The 17,104-nt window shown below is 36.0% G+C and overlaps 1 protein-coding gene across 4 annotated transcripts in view; it reads left to right on the forward strand.

The window, feature by feature from the left end:
* Ankrd12 (ankyrin repeat domain 12) overlaps positions 1-17,104 on the forward strand; it is a 92,449-nt gene that overhangs the window by 42,827 nt on the left and 32,518 nt on the right. For 3 of the 4 annotated variants that reach the window (XM_010638648.3, XM_010638649.3, XM_010638650.3), the window contains 4 exons: positions 2,261-2,407; positions 4,992-5,192; positions 7,139-7,281; positions 12,722-12,869. In XM_010638648.3, coding sequence (XP_010636950.1) covers positions 2,261-2,407; positions 4,992-5,192; positions 7,139-7,281; positions 12,722-12,869 — 639 coding nt within the window. Of the gene's footprint in view, positions 1-2,260; positions 2,408-4,991; positions 5,193-7,138; positions 7,282-12,721; positions 12,870-17,104 lie in introns of those variants that run through there. The other variant, XM_010638651.2, reaches the window with a different exon arrangement.

The following is a 17,104-nucleotide window of genomic DNA, read 5'->3' on the forward strand; positions in this document are numbered from 1 at the left end:
TATTTTACAGATAAATACTAAGTAATTTTTGTTTCTATTTACTACTAAATTTTATTCTTTCTTGAAATATCTTTTGTTTTTTCTTTAAAATTTTCACAATGTTAAATAATTTTAGGAGAGATTTATGTTACATTGAATTTGTTGTTCAGCTGGACAGGGTGGTGCACACCTGTAATCCAAGCTCCTTGGGAGGTTGAGGCAGGAAAATTGCAAGTTTGAAGCCAGCTTGGGTAGCTGGGTGACACCCTGTCACAAATAAGATAAAAAGGACTGGGTGTCGCTCTGTTAAGAGCCCTTGCCTACCATTCTCTTAGGGGGTGGGGGAGATATTGTTATTCAAATGGACCATTAAAATAACAATTGTAGTTTGTCCCTAAATACTAGAGAACCTGAGATGTACGGAAAATTACTAAGACCAAATATACATTTCAGAAAAAGAGCTTTTCCAAAGACCTGTTTAAGTTTTATAGTAATTTTAATAATAGGTTAAATATTGTGCTGAGATTAGCTTTATATTAAATTGTTTCATCAATGATATGAGAACTATGAAAATGAAAGCTTGTGTTAGAAAAACTAATAAAAGTACAGTATTTTAATAAGTTGAAAGTTTGATTTTGTTACATAAAATCAGATATTCAACAAAAGGGATGTATTAGGAGTTACTGAATTTTGAATGAGCTGTGAGCAGCTGAGTTTATTAGGGCCTCTAATTTTTTTAGGCCATTATGATGCCAGTTTATTCTAATTAACTGAAGTGGTGCACAATTACAATCATTAATTCCTTATCCTACTAATACTGGTTTCTTGAAAAATGCTTATCTCTTATCTATCTGCTAGCACATCTGTCTTCTGAAAAGAACCCCACTGTATTGACAAGTAGGTTGTTCCTTCCCCTGCTCACTTCACATATTTTTAAATTTGTTATTTTCTTTCTTTTTTTAGTTCCTCTTTGCAGGAGGAACCTATACCTACATTTTTAAATCCCCGATATTTGTGTACTATTTCCAAAAATATTACACATGCCTAGACAGGTAACAGCCAGACCTCTACATTAGTTGGCACAGGGCATCTGCATTGACTTCACGTGCACATCTCCGACCTGCAGAATCTAGCTCAGTCTGATCCCCTGGCACCGAATGGGAAATGTTGGCTGTGTTGCAGGATTTCTCGAATAATAAAGCCTGAGAGCATCTGATCTCAGACTGATCAGTTCTTATTGAAAAGGACCCTGAACATTTTTGGGTCTTTGCAGGATCTCTCTTAACTCAGAGCCACACAAAATCTTTAATTTGCTTATTTTTCACTTGGATAGGCCTTGTTCAGCTGTCCTATGATGAGAATAAATTGATTTGGTGCTTTTTTAAGTAACTATTGTGTATGACGAGACTTGTCTTAAATTCTTCTAAACAAACTTTAGTTTCTTGAAAGTTGTACAAACCATTGCTGGAATTAGAGTAGTATTCATTTAATTTTTTGGTGGTACCAGGGATCGAACTCAGGCTTCATATGTAATAGGCAAACTGTTCATTGCTGAGCCACATCCCCAGGCCAGGAAAGTAATTTAGAAGAGGATTGGTTTGTAGGTTTAGCAGTAATGAGAATAAAAATTACAGGTGATGAAATGTTTCAGAGGTGTAATATAGTTGGCACTCTGTTCACCAAGTCAAGTAATCACAGATCAAAAGTATTTTTAAACATTGTATCTGTACTAAATAGACATGTGCAGATTTTTTTCTTGTCATTATTCCCTAAACAATCCAGTATAATAACTATTTACATAATATCAACATTATGTTAAGAATTACGAGTAATCTAGAGATGTTTTTTTACATGGGTTATAGGCAAATTTGACACCATTTTATATAAGGGTCTTAAGCCATTGGTAGGCTTTGGGATCCACACAGGGGTCCTGGAACCAATCTTGTAGATCCCAAGGGACAACTAACTGTACTGGGACCGTCTAGAATGTTTTTTAAAAAGTTAAATTTTAATAGAATAAATCACTAAAATACAGATTTTACTAGGAATAAATTTCCAAGTAACCTGAAAACAGCAGAATTCAGAATATATTTTTCCAAAGTATTAGAAAGGAAATTGTCTGTATAATTCTACTGCCCTTTTCTGTAGCTACTCCCAGTTATATATTGTTGACATTTCCCATATACATTTATATAGCATCTGTCAAAAAAGTTGTCTTGTGTCTTGCTTTCCAGATACTTACATTAGGTTCAATTTCTTACATATTTATTAATAATTCCAGAGAAAGAAGGCCCAGAAAAGAAGAAAACGAAAAAGGAAGCTGGAAATAAGAAATCTACACCAGTGAGCATTCTCTTTGGTTATCCACTCTCAGAGCGAAAGCAGATGGCTCTTCTCATGCAGATGACAGCAAGAGACAACAGCCCAGGTGAGGGAAGGGAGGCTGCCATCCCCCAGTTAATGTGCATTCTGAATATTCCCCAGGCCCCTCTAAACTTGTTTCAGCAGTTTTAACTACTTTTAGTCTTTATCCTTTCTTGAATTTAGTAGAATTAATTACCTGTAATATGAGTTTTGTAATTTTATCATTATTGGTGTGATATTTTGTTTATTGTGTCCTCTACTATATGCGAAGCTATGTAAGAGCAGGGGTCTTTGCGTTTAGTGGAAATTAAGTAAATACTTGTTAAATAAAATGAGAAATTTAGAAATGGGTTAATCAGTTTGAGAAATCATGGCAGAACTCTTTATCTTACTGAATATTTCTCCCAGCTTCTATCTGTAAGGCAATTTCTCAGCCTTCCAATTCACTGGCATCCTGCTGAACAATGGGTAATCTTAGTATATTGCTTCTTTTTGACTAACAGAATATATAAATCATTTTTATCTAGAGAAAAAAATTTATCTGGGTATCTGCATTCAAGGCATCTTTATGTAAGACTATTGAGATGCATTGAAAAAGGAACAAATTTTCAGTGAACTTTTCCTGTATTTACTATTTTTAAAATGGAGACAACATAGTATTTAAATACAATTTTCATCAAAACACGAGTGTATCTGTCTTTCATTATTAAAAAACATGTTAGAGCTTTTTATAACAATATATTGTTTGGGTCACACCTTTTCTGCTCAGTTGGGGCAGACTGGCCAAATTAAAGGTATTTTACAGTGCTAAAATTATTGATGTTTGTGTAAAATGTTGACTTTAAGATCAAGTTTAACTGTTAACTAGAAAGACTTTCTAAAAAAACTGAATTTTTTGTACTTGAACATTTGTTCTTAGAGTAAATTCAAGAATTAATATAATAAGAAAAAGCCAAGGGCCAGGGATTTAGCTCAGTGGTTCTGCCACCTGCCTTGCAAGCGCAAGAACCCAAGTTTGATCCCTGGTACCGAAAAAAAGAAAAGAAAAAGTCAAAGTCATCCCTCATATCCAGTGGCCTCCCCTTGAAAGGGAGGCATACACTGTTAAGAGTTTCTTATGCTTACTTCCAGGATTTTCTAGGCATATATGTACAGGTATATCTCTTTTGTTGTGGTACTTTTCAGTAAAAATACAATTATAATATTCTGTAGTTGCTTCTTTTCATTCAGGAATAGTTGTCAACCTTTTTTTAGTTAACATGTGTAGAACTAGTGTGTAAACTTTTTGAAATAACAACTATTGTCATATGACATCTGCCATCTTACAGATGTTGTTGAAATTAATAATTCTTTTATCTCTTAGGTCCTTTAGTTTAGTTGTTGTTCTTTTTTTAGTTAACATGTGTAGAACTAGTGTGTAAACTTTTTGAAATAACAACTATTGTCATACAGGTGGTGACATCTGCCATCTTACAGATGTTGTTGAAATTAATAATTCTTTTATCTGTTAGGTCCTTTAGTTTAGTTGTTGTTTTTTTTTTTTTTTAAGAAAGCCAACAAAACTAATTTTCTTAATAATTTGGCAATAAAGATTGTAATAAAAATTTTTTTTCATCTTACTTGTGTTTTGAGTTCTGCTATGAATCAAGATGTCAGAAACACTGATAAGACAAGGTTCTTACTCTTATAGGGTGTGTATTACAGAAATGAGTAGGGAACTATTACTGAGATAGTACTGTACACTCTAAACTCCAAAGGTAAACCCTTTAACTTTTTTCCAATGGAGGAAAGTGTAATACTGCTTTTAGAGCTTGTCAGTTTGTGAATGATGATAGAAAATTACTTTCCATAGTTTTTTCTCTCAGAATAATGATTTCTTTCAAATGATAACAAATCTTCAAAATTAACACAGTCTTAAATCCTTAATTGATAAGAAAACAGCTGTATTTTGCTTATTTTCCCTAGTTCTGAAAAGATGAAGGATGAAACTTTGGGCATCATATATAGTTTAAAGTTCTTGGTTTTTTTTATAGAAACCAGAACAAAAATCAAAAGACAGGAATCAAAGCATAATTTTCCTAGGCCTTTTTCCAGCTACTACTGTTTCTGATAGATCTTTGGCTTCATTTCATCTCCTTAATAGAACTTCAGTGTTTTGTTTGAGTCAAAGACGTGAACTCTAGCCTTGAATTTAATCTAGGTCTTAGGATAATCCTATAACATTCCCAAGAAAAATGAATGTTTTTGCAGTTCATCAAATTATTAGGCACTTTTTTTTTTTTTGGTACCCAAGGTCGAACTTGGGATCTTGAGCTTGCCAGGCAGGCAGTGGAACCACTGAGCTAAATCCCTGGCCCAATGCAAACACTTTTATGGTGTAAACTTGATATTTTATTACCATTTTAAACCAATTCTACTAATTGAAAGAATAAAACAGCTTTCTAAATTGGTTTCTGATGTTTGATGTTTTTACAGGAAAATCTATATTTATGTCAAGTTATTAATGCATCATCACAATCAAGTTCTGGGTTGTTAAGGTCAGAAGGTATTTCCTGTATTCCACAAAATGAGTGTATTATCATTAAGAATCTTTAAGTAGACAAAGTATTTTGTCTAGAACTTTCAATAGCTTTCTTCTTTCTTAACAGATTCCACACCAAATCACCCATCACAGACAACACCAGCCCAAAAGAAAACTCCCAGTTCTTCGTCTCGACAAAAAGATAAAGTTAATAAAAGAAATGAACGTGGTGAAACTCCTCTACACATGGCAGCTATTCGTGGTGACGTGAAACAAGTTAAAGAATTAATAAGCTTAGGGGCAAATGTGAATGTGAAAGATTTTGCAGGTAAGACTAGTAATTTAAGACAAATGTTCAGGAGCTAATATCAAAATAGATCTTAGTTATAATTTAGTATGCACTCTACTTTTCCTTTGCAAAAATGAAAATTCTAAAAGTATATTGTATTACAGAAGTTTTAGTGGGATTTAGCTCAGTGGCACTGTGTCAATCCCCCGTACCAGGAGAAAAAAGAAGTTTTAGCGCATGAACAGAAAACCTGATCTCCACTACTTTTCCATGTCAATAATTACTCAGAATTTTTCATATTAAATTTATTTTTAGTTGACGCATTAGTATATAATTCTTTTTCCAATCTACATTCTATTCTGAGCAAATTTGAGTGTACAGTTTTTTGAGGTATAGCTCATTTCATACTTCAAGAATGTTTATCAACTTGAACATGAAGATTATAAGAAAGTAGTATTTTTAATTTCTCAAATTTCATACTAGTACATTCTTAGTATTAGTGTGGAAACAATAAAAACAGTAACATTGTAGGGTAGAGAGTCTCCTTAATTTCTCATAATACGATAACCCACCTTCCCATCCCTCCATTTTTTTCCTTTTAGAAATGTTACTAACAATTTGGAGATTATCCTTTCAATACATTCAGGCTTTTTTTTTGGGGGGGGGGTACCAGGGATTGAACTCAGGTCCTTGTGCTTGCAAGGCAGGCCACAGATCAGGCTTTTTTTTTAATGAAATTTTTTTCTCTCTCTCTTGGTCTGTAATACTGCAACATGCCTCTAGTGTCCTCCAGGTATTTCTATCACTGTATGTGGGTTTGTCTGGTTCATTTTTCACAGCTATATAATGTAGTGTAGCTTTCCACAAGCAATTCTGTGATAACACCCATGTCTTAGAAATATTTCAGTAGACTTCAAACTGTTTTATCAAATGAGATGCATATTTAAAATTTTTGAAATAAAGTCACATTACCTACCAAAAAACCTCTGCCTGTTTATACTTCCATCAAGGATATATGAAAGAGCTAGGAGCAGTGGCCAGGGTCTATAGTCCTACCTACTCAAGAGTTTTAGGCACAATTCCTTGAGCCACAAGTTTAAGGCCAGCTTGGGCAACATAATCAAGACCCTCTCTTACAAAAAGGAAAGTATGTGAAAGAGCCCTTGTCCTCATATCTTCCTTAGACGGATATTACCAACTTAATTACAGTGGACCCTCAAGTTACAGTCAGCCTGACATACAAACAACTTGGGTTTCAACCAGAATTTTAGCTTTAACTTACCAATAGCATCTTGAGTTAAGACCCAAATGCCAGCACTTTTGCTTCCAGACAGTCTCAGATACAGATCTAACCCTTAAAGAGTTCTTCAAGGGACATTACAGCATCCTCTCCTGTGTGGGGTTCATTGATAAATCCTGGGCCAAAGTCTTTCTAAGGTCACTGAGTTCTGCCTGCGTATAGGAAACTTTGAAGGTTGTGTAGAGGAGCTTGAGCCTTCATTGACCAGCTTGAGTTACAACCAGCCATAGGGAACAAATTGAGTTCATAAGTTAGGGGTCCACTGCATTAATCTGACAAGTTTAAAAATCTTATTTTAATTTGGATTTCCATAATTAGGAGTGACAGCATTTCTTCTTTCTGTAAAATTGGCATTGTTTTTAGCTTCTTAATCATACCTTTTTCCTTTTGTCCATGTGAGATTTAGAATTGATGTGGCAAATATAGTTTTATATAAGAAATTTAGATTCAATTTAGAATTAATGTATCATACATAACCCTATCTACATGAGGCCAGGCTTATCTACCCCTGTGATCCCAGCACTTGGAAAGCTGAAGCAAAAGAATCTGTGAGTTCAAGACCAACCTGAATTACACGCTGATACCTTGTCTCCAAAAACCCTGAATAAATAAGCCTGTCTATATGAGAAGCACATTTTGAGTCCGTGCACATGGCCCATCTGTTAAATTAATCTTCTGGCTTTAGGTTGGACACCACTGCATGAGGCCTGCAATGTTGGATATTACGATGTCGCCAAGGTGCTGATTGCTGCTGGAGCCGATGTCAACACCCAAGGCCTGGATGATGACACCCCACTCCATGACTCTGCTAGCAGTGGGCACAGAGATGTAAGTGCCGGAGAAAACCCAACCCAGAGTCGCTGAGACCCTTTCTTAGTTGTGTGATCTTGTCCCGTCTCGTTCCTTGCTTAATCAACACATATTTTCCCCCCTTTTTTGGGTTGTGGTGCTGGGCACTGCACCCAGGGCGTGCTTGTGCCAGGCAAGTGCTCTACCACTGAACTATAGTCCCAGCACTCTCTCTACTTTCTAAGTGCTGATTCACGGTCAGATTTAGCATTATCTTTTCATAAAATAATCCTTTTAATTTGCTGGTTCAGTTGCTAAGCAATTTGGCAGAACTTTTATTTCAAGGCCTTCTATCAGATAACTACATGTTGTATTTCTAGCAGACTTCAGAGTGTTGTACTGCCTATCTTTTAAAAGCCAAGTTTTGTTTGAGTTGATACTAAAGTGATCTTTTGAAGTGAAGATAGTCACAAATCCCATTCTCGTCTGGCCAGTTTGCTAATTACTTAATCTTGAACAAGTTGTTTCTCTCCTCTGAATTTCCTTGTCTTAAAATTATATAATGAAAAATCTCTCTCTAAAGGGAACATTGTGAAGAAAAAGAAGACATTGCATGTAAGCACATCTTGAAAGTCTAAAATGTTATGAAAATGGTAGGTGTAAAAGATTTTTAAAAGCTTTGTGTTCCTGTATTTCAAATATATCCAAATACTTTAGAGACTAAAATTTACAAATTAAAAATGCCATTTTTCTCATAGTTTTGAGTGAAGAAAAATATATCTGTAAATACTATTTTTCTTAGGCTGGTTCTGCTTACCATTGGAGTGTTCTTTCTCTCATCCCTTGACAATTTCTACGTATTGTGTGGTACCTTGGTTCCATTTGGTTGTGACCAGAATCATGGGAAGAATTAAGTTTGTGACCGAAGCATCACTGTCCCCGTGTGTTAGCATTTACGACATTCCTTTTCACTACTTCCTTTCCTAGTGTCATGTTTCTTGCACTAGACTGTGAATACTCTTTGAACAGGCATATCATGTTCTTTTCTATTACTCATTCTCTAAATGCACGGCACATGAAGGGTGCAATAAATTGGCTTGGGTGTGAATGCAAGTAAAATGAATGGATGGATGATGGATAACTGAGGATAGCCCGGGGATTTAGCTCAGCGGTTCGGTGGCCTGCCTCGCAAGCGCAAGGACCCGAGTGCGATCCCCGGTACCAATCAATCAATAAATAAATATTGCATACTTTTTACACTTTTAAAATAAGCACCAATGATACTTTACCAGAGATGAATGATTTTAAATGTGATTATTTAAAGGTTTCCTGATTTTCTTTCTAAGTGTAATTATTAAAAATTATGACTGTGACTGAGACATGCTTTTATGAGTACAAGTTTCTAAATATGCACATAGCTGCAAAATATTTTCCAGAAGCTGACCTTTGAGCTCATACACTTAGAAGGACTCAAACACTATTTCTAGTCTCCAGAGCAAGACTGGAATGCTGTTTTCAAAAGATCTTTGCTTTTCTTCCCGCCAACATGCCTAGGAGAGTGGGAGTCAATTCAAGAACTGTTGAGAACTGTTTTCTCCTTCATTTATTTGTGCTTAATGAAGGAAATGAGAGTTACCCCAAATTCTCATTTCTGTATATCTGTATCATGTCTTAATGAGCTTCTATGTAAGAATTGGGTTTTATTCACTTGGTAATAATCATGATAACTCCGTCTATAAAATGATTATAAGGTGAGAGAAGCACAAAGATAGGAGTTCTGTAGCCAGTCTAAATTACTTAATTAACATAGCTTACTATCAGTCTTGGGCTTGCTATTTGTAAGTGTATTTACTCATAATACACATTTACCGTAGTCTTACTCCTAATTCTGCTTTAGAAGCCTGTCATTTTTCTTGTGTCTCATCATTTTTGCCCACTTCTAATTTACTGCCTGTCAACGCTTTATGCAACTTTATGTTGCCTTAAATCCGCGTTGGAATAGGTATTTGCATGTGCTCATGATCTGTAAATCTTGATTGTTTTTTAAGGATATTTGAATGAACCATCTATAGCTGACTCATCATCATAATCCTGTAATATTTATTTACTGCTTCCTGATGTGGGTAGAAAGCTTTCAGCAGTATCAAGATCTTTTATTCATTATTGTTTTGGGTCTCTAGTCTAAGGAAATAAGCTTAAAAATTGAACAGTCTTCAACTTATAAAGAGGTTCATTGTTGTGTTATTTATAATGACTGAAAGTTTTGATTTTTTTTAACTTGTTAATCTTCTCAAACTCCTGTAATGAAAGAGATTTTATTTTAATTTAATATTGAAGCTGGAACTCAAACCCAGGTTCTAATGCATACTAGGCAAGTTCTCTATTGAGCTGTATCCCTAGTCCCATGGGAGATTAAAAAAGATAAAGAGCCACAAGGACAAAAACAGAAAACCAAGCTTTTAGAAGATAGAAGCTAGAGGGGTGAGCATTACTGGTCCAGGACAGAGTTGGATAAATGTGTTTTACACAAGCCAGAGTAAATATCTTAATTTTTGCCATCCACTTCTGCTGACTTTTTCTTCCCTCTTCTCCTTCCTCACCTCTCCTTTTTTGAGGATTTTTCCTTTTTATAATCTTGATGTGCCTGCAGGATAATTTTTTCTCGCATCTTTATAGTTGCAAAGTTTTTATTGCTTTTTCATAAGACAGTAGCTTAATGTTTTTCTTAAAGAGAAAAGAAAATAATTGTTGATTGGGGTACATTTCTGTTATTATTGGTGATTGTGCTTCATGAAACCTGTGGCTTTACATACATTCTCACTGTGTGCAGTAGTCTTAAAGGTTTTGGCCCTAAATACTCAAGAATGCTAATAAATTTTACCCACTGTAATTCCTATATGATAAAAGAAAACTTACACTGAAAAATCATATAAGCATTGTCTTTCTAAGGCATTCATGTTGGTAGTGAATTCATTTTGATTAGAACTAAATTCTCCTCTTTTAGCAATCCTTTCAAAATATAGAAGTTAGGGCCAGGGATTCATTTAGCTCAGTGGTTCTGCCACTTGCCTCGCAAGCACAAGGTCCTGAATTCAATCCCCTGTACTGGGGGAAAAGAAAAAAAACAAAAAACTAGCAGACTACGTTTGGCCCACAGTCAATAATTTGTGTACTTCTGATTTAAAAGAGATAAGAAAATAGAAACTAAAACAATTATAGCTCCAAATCTCAGGAAAACTGAAGTTCAGGAGCAGATGATGGCACTGATTACCTCTGGAAGTGCTGCTTAGCACTGGAACCTATGATCAAATGGAAGTCTGCCCTCATGCTCCCTGCCCAGCCCCACACGGCCTTCTTCCTCTACCTTGGTGGGTGTCAGGGATAATTGTCCTCCAGTGGCAGCCCTTGAGAGCTGCTGAGCTTTCAAAATCATATATCATCTGTAACCTAATAAAGATGAAGATGGAGAGAGAGAAAATCCTAACAGTTGGACTATAGGCTCAGGAGTAATTGTTTTCTTCATACACCGTCTATTCTCTGTGAATGTATATATTATATTATTCTTTGCTTTCATCATAATGTAGGAATTTTATTATTTGATTCATTGTGAATTTTCATTCTTAAATATTTTTAACTTCTTGATTTACAGTATCTTTTAATTGTTCCTTTAGTGATAAATACAGTTAATTTTTATCTGTCTTATGTTATTTACTTCAACATACTTTTAGACAATATGATAAATTTTTAGGTACCAGAAAACACCACAGTTATATGTTGGGAATATAGTCTCTTATCCCATATGCAGCTTCTAGTCTAGAATAAGAGGCCAAAGCTTTTTAATTATAATGCAGAGTCCTATATAATCCAGATTCTGTTGAACACACCAACAGCAGTCTAAATAGAAAATCAACACAAGGCCAGAACCATTAGGAGGAAACATTTGGGCCCCTCTGTATGCAGAGTGAAAAGGGAAATGGGTGGTGACTCCCAGGTTTCTGACTTAAGAAATTGGGTGGCTTTCAGTGCCAGTCCTGAACATAGGAAGAGAGAAAGAAAAGGTGTGGTACGAGTTCAGTGAGCTCCATATTTGGGCTTGCTGGCTTTAGAATTTTGTATTAAAGACACACCAACCGCACGTTGGATTGGATAAAGAATCTTAATATTTGGGGTTGGGGCCCAAGGAAGAGGGCTGAGAAAAGAAGCGAGACAATGAGTGAGTGAATCGCGTGATTACCGTCACCGTGAAACAGAGTGGTGATATACACCGCAGCATGACAGAGCAGAGGAGGGACAGAGCCACAGGGAAGCAGTCGTGAGTGTAGATCATCACAGACTTCGTGAGCCTTTTTGTAGTACTGATGGAGGTGGAACAGTGGAAAGTCGTTGGCACATGGCTTTAATTCCAGCACTGTGAGAGGCCGAGGCAGGAGTATCACATTTGAGACCAGTCTGGGCAACCTAGTGACTAAACCAGACCATGTCTCAAAATAAAACAGGGCTAGGGATGTAGACCCCCTGCAAAGGGCTTGGGTCTCGCCTTCAGTTCTATGGCCAAAAAAAAAGTCAGAGCCACAAGAGTGAAGGATCAACATCTTCTCAGAAACTGAACTAGCTAGGGCCGGGGATTTAGCTCATTGGCTCCACTGCCTGCCTCGCAAGCACAAGGTCCCGAGTTCAATCCCCGGTACAAAAAAAGAAACTTAACTGGCTTGAGGAAAGTTTCTTCTTGAAGGTGAAAGATGCCTGAGTTGGAAAGATTGCCTTCTAGGTGAAAGCCAATAAAAAAGGCATCACAGAAAGGAAGATAGAATGAGGAAAAAAACAAAAAGTGAAAGGATGACTAGGCAGATCCTGGTTTAACAGAGCCTGAAGCTTTTATAATTTGCTGGTGGAAAAGAGCACCTCTGAGAAAAATTTCCAAATCCAAAATTAGATAGAGGATGGTGTCAAGGTGCCTTTGAAGTAAAAGGCCTTTGATGGTTAAGCTCAGACAGTTCCCAGTAAAGCTGCCTGGACCTTATGACGGTATTCCCAGGAGATGGGGAAGAGTAAAATGAAAGCCTTGGTAGTGACACTAGCTTTAAACAGAAGATAAATACTTGAACTTGCTTTGAGACTCTTTCTACAATACTCATTTCAAGAGTTTTATGACTTGCTTATGATCTGTTCGCAGAAATTCAAACCATGCTTAGGCAAATAACTGAGTAGATAATTGTTGACTTCGTGGCAAAGTAGGAAGAAACGTGATAAACACTAAAATAGTACCAAGTTAAATTTGAAGGAGCAAATTTCTTTATGGTAAATGGAAGTCACCAGATACAAGGAAGTATTTTGATGAAGACGGGACTGGAAGAGAAAGTAATGATTAGACGCTGAGTCATAGATTCAGGGTAGATAAAATAACACTCAGCAGACGATTGTGAAGGTTATCAAGTGAATGGTCGGAAGGTCTAAACCCTCCTCCCATTCTGTGTTGCAGATAGTAAAGCTGTTGCTTCGTCATGGAGGAAACCCATTTCAAGCTAACAAACACGGGGAGCGGCCAGTGGATGTAGCAGAAACCGAGGAGTTGGAGTTGCTGCTAAAGAGAGAGGTGCCTTTGTCTGATGATGATGAAAGTTACACAGGTTTGTTTCAGATTGTCTGTATCCCACTGCTTGTGTGACATAATGTTTGATAAGAACATTCTGAACTCATTTATATATATAAAATGCCTGAGTACCTTAGAAGAATGCTACTTAGCTGTTCATGGAATAATGCCTAGCTGCCCAGCCAAGAATAGGAAGTTAGTAAACTTGTTGCATGTATCTGAGGGAATGGGGTCATAGTACCTTGCCCTTTTTCTATGATGTTCTTCCCCATAAATTGCGGAACTGCTCCTTTGTTATGTTCAAGAATACCGTGGGGATTATTTCAGTGGTTCTGCCGCCTGCTTTGCAAGCACAAGGGCCCCAGTCCAATCCCCAGTACCGGAGGCACAGAGCCTTTGCCCATGCATAGCTACCAACAATGCTGCTCTCACTTTTTGACATTCCTTCATGTATGGTCAAGCTACTAACCACAGCCTTCATGTCTTTTCCTGATGTTAGTGAGTCTTATATGTTTGCTTTGCAATTGAGGTGGCTGAACTCTGGGTATTGTGTCAGGGTAGAGGCAATTTATTCACAAATAGTTTTGTGGCGTTTTTTGTTGTTTTTGTACTGGGGATTGAACTCATGACCTTGCACTTGCCAGGCGGGCAGCACCACCACTGAGCTACATCCAGCCCAACAAATAGTTTTTTAAAGAAAGATACAGAAGAATATTTTAGAAAATTTTTGGCATGCTTGGAGTTAAGTAATTTCAGTACATTACAGAAAGATTTTCCTATGTTGAAGTAAGTCTCCTTTGTACACATTGAAAAGGTTCTTCATATTTTGGCAAAAATCAAGGAAAAAGAACTTTATCAGACTTATAAAGGACCAGGCAGGTCTTCACAAAATCTTAAAGAATTCCTTTAATTAATTAGGTAATGTTACTTTTTTATTATATTACATATGCACGAATAAAAACTAAGCCATATTCATTTAATATGGGCTATTTCCAATAGGCAATAGGAAAACATATGTAGTTTTGAAGCAGAAAGTTTTACCCTTTACTTTTTAAACATAATATAGCTTAATTTATCTTTCATTGTGGAAGGACAACTAAAAGAACACGTCTTCAGGATACAGCATTACTACTGCCTTGTTATACAGAAGTTAGCTGTAAATACACTCCAGCTGATTGAGATAATGCCAGTTGATGAATAAGAGAATAAAGAAATCTTAGAATAAAAATTCTGGCATTGAGCACTGACTGCAAAAGAGGTACCTAAATAGCTATTGTAAATATCATCAAATTGAGTAAGTGGGAGATCATACCTAAAAAGGAAAAATAAAAAAGTAATAGCAGCCTGGAATTTCATTACCAAATTAGACCAGAACATTTAAGAACCAGAGATGACATTAGGGTATAGTAAACTTGTATTTTAAACAAGTTGATTTATATTGTAACTTTTTCTGTTACAGTTGAAAACAGTACAGTTAAAAATGCTTTTAAAAATAAAAGAATTGTAGTATTAATATTAGACAAAGAATTAAAGTCAGGCAATGTTGCATGACAGGGTAATTTTTTTGATAATAAAGGGCACGTATAATTGAAAGTAAAGATTAAATTGTATTACTCTCTTAAGGACCAAATAACACTATACAAATAAATAAAGCAAAAGTTAAGAGATACAAGGCAAGAGTTGACACAGTACTGCTTGGAAACCTGAATAATTTTTGCAGCATATATAATTCCTTACTAACGTCTCGAAGTTGTAGACATTACATATATAACCATCAGTACTTAGAGGATGAGGCCACAGTTGTGCAGTGTTTGCTAAAACAGTACAAACAAATGAGTTTTGTGAGGAAATCAGGAATAGGAAAAAAAAAGAAAAGCAAAATATTAATAAAGAAAAACGTAATGATTAGAAAAGTAGTTTCTAAGTATTAAGAAACAAATTTTCTAATATTACTAAACAAAAAGAATAAAGCTTTTAAGTTTCTGGTCTGACTAAATAGATGTTTCACAAATCTAATCATGGAAGTTCATAAGCGTCATTAGAGTAAGAAATTGACAGTCACAAAAGTGTAAGTGATTTTTTTCACACTTGAACAGGATACTGTGTATGGATCTTGCCAAAAACAATTTAAAACTTAAAGGATAAATACCCCCACACAGGGATAGGACATGTCCTAGGAGACATGGAGAAAGGGGGTCATGAAAGGAGACATCTTAGAATGGGAGGAGAGGGTGAGGAGGCCAGCACACACAGCCAAGGCCCCTTGCTGCTCTAACATTGGAACACATCAAGGACTCACTTCTTCTGAGCCAGCAAAATCCTGCTGACAGGAAGCTGCAAAGCAGAGTCCAGTATGATAATGCCTTGCATAAGACGATGTCAGCAAAAACTGCCCTAGAAATGGATAAATGCTACGTTTAAAAGAAGTGCTCAAGGGCCAGGGATGTAGCGCAGTGATGCCGCCACCTGCCTCTCAACCACAAGGTCCCAAGTTTGAACCCCGGTACCAAAAAAAAAAAAAATAGTGCTCAAATGTTGGTGAGCTTGCAATGAAAACGTGTCTCACTGTTGGGGAGAATATTTTGTGTTTGCTGGTATGTATGAAATTCAGAGTGATGAAGTTAAAGGTGTGACAGTTCATGTCTATAAGCTGTTAATATAGCAGTGCTTATATTAATGAAAGATAAAATTACCTAACTGCTCAAAACTGGACAGAGAATTTTGACATGCATCTTGTGGAACCATGTAAAATAATGTTTATAAATTTTTCTAATCATATGGTAAGTTGCTTTCCATGTACCATATTGCCAGAATACAAGCTAATTTACATTTCCTCCAGTAAAATTTAAAAATAAAAGTCTTATGGCCTGCTTGAATAAACTGACAACATAGGAAAATGGGTAAAATAGGAATTGACTAAGTATTTATTAAGTGTGTGCATTTGAAATCGCATATGTATTAGTTTTAAAATATTGGTTTAAGAGTCAATTTTTGAAAAACTATTCTCGTATATTTTGACATCAGTGTTTTCATCATCTCTAGAACCACATTTTAGCTAGAAAATGGCTAACTTCCATCCATAAACTTAGATATGTAGTACTTTCTTGGTTTTTTGTTTTGTTTTTTTTGTACCAGGATTGAGCTGGGGTCCTTGCTGTTGTGAGGCAGGTGGAGGAACCACTGAGCTAAATCCCTGGCTCCATAGTACTTTAAAAATATAGGTGTAGTATGAACATGGAAGAATTATTCCACATTGTAATTGCCCATTTGCTGCTTCTGGTCTTTAGAACCTATCCCTTACAGTACTGTTTTTAAAATTCTCAATTTATTATGTAAATATTTAAACATGTAACACACTTCAAAGAATTGGACAGAAAATACACACCTCAACTCTGTTTTCAAGTGGTTACCGTTCACTGTATTTGCTTTATTATATCCATCAGTCCATCTTTTGATGCATTTCTTAAGTTACAGACATCTCTAAATACGTTAGTGTGCATTTGAAATGCATGCTATTTTTTTTGCTTTTTGGTTATATTTACATTGGTAAATATCATTCTGTTTTGAGAAATGCTCAGGCCTATACAGTATAATCGAACTTCTTCCAGTGCAGGCATCTCCATTACTCTAGCAAGTTTCCTTATGCCCCTTTTGGTCAATTCCCATCCCTACCATTGATCATTTTACACCCATCATAGTGAATATGATTAGGAAAGAATCAAAATGGCTCATTTGATAAAGAGCAGTACATAACCATTTCACATCACAAGAGAAGGCGAAAAGACACCAACCAGTGATGACATGGTAGAAAAAATCAGCAGCACCAAGTTTGTGTGATCAAAATGAGCATCATCAAAGGAGGGAGAAGTGTACATTCTGAGCTTCAGATGTGAGCACCCTGAGAGGAACATAACATGACTTCTTAGTTTCCAGCTGAGGGTATAGAAGTATACCGTGAGGAATGTTCAATTTTTTTGGACTAAAATTAGTATCATGTCATGAAAGATTAAGGAATGATATCAGGAGCTGGGGATTTAGCTCATTGGTGCCACCGCCTGCCTTGCAAGTGCAAAATCCCAAGTTCGATCCCCCATACCAAAAAAAAAAAAGAAAGAAAGAAAGGAAATGACATCATCATCATTATGAGAGACCAATAAAGCAGTAGAGATGTTTCAGACTGTTTAAAAAGATAATAAAGGCAGTTCCTACTCCTAGATTAGATCCTGTACTAGGAAAATTATTATGAAGACTATCACTAGATGAGAGAAGGGG

This window comes from Fukomys damarensis, unplaced genomic scaffold, assembly GCF_012274545.1.
Source record: "Fukomys damarensis isolate Sample0158 unplaced genomic scaffold, DMR_v1.0_HiC HiC_scaffold_30, whole genome shotgun sequence".
NCBI lineage: Eukaryota > Metazoa > Chordata > Mammalia > Rodentia > Bathyergidae > Fukomys > Fukomys damarensis.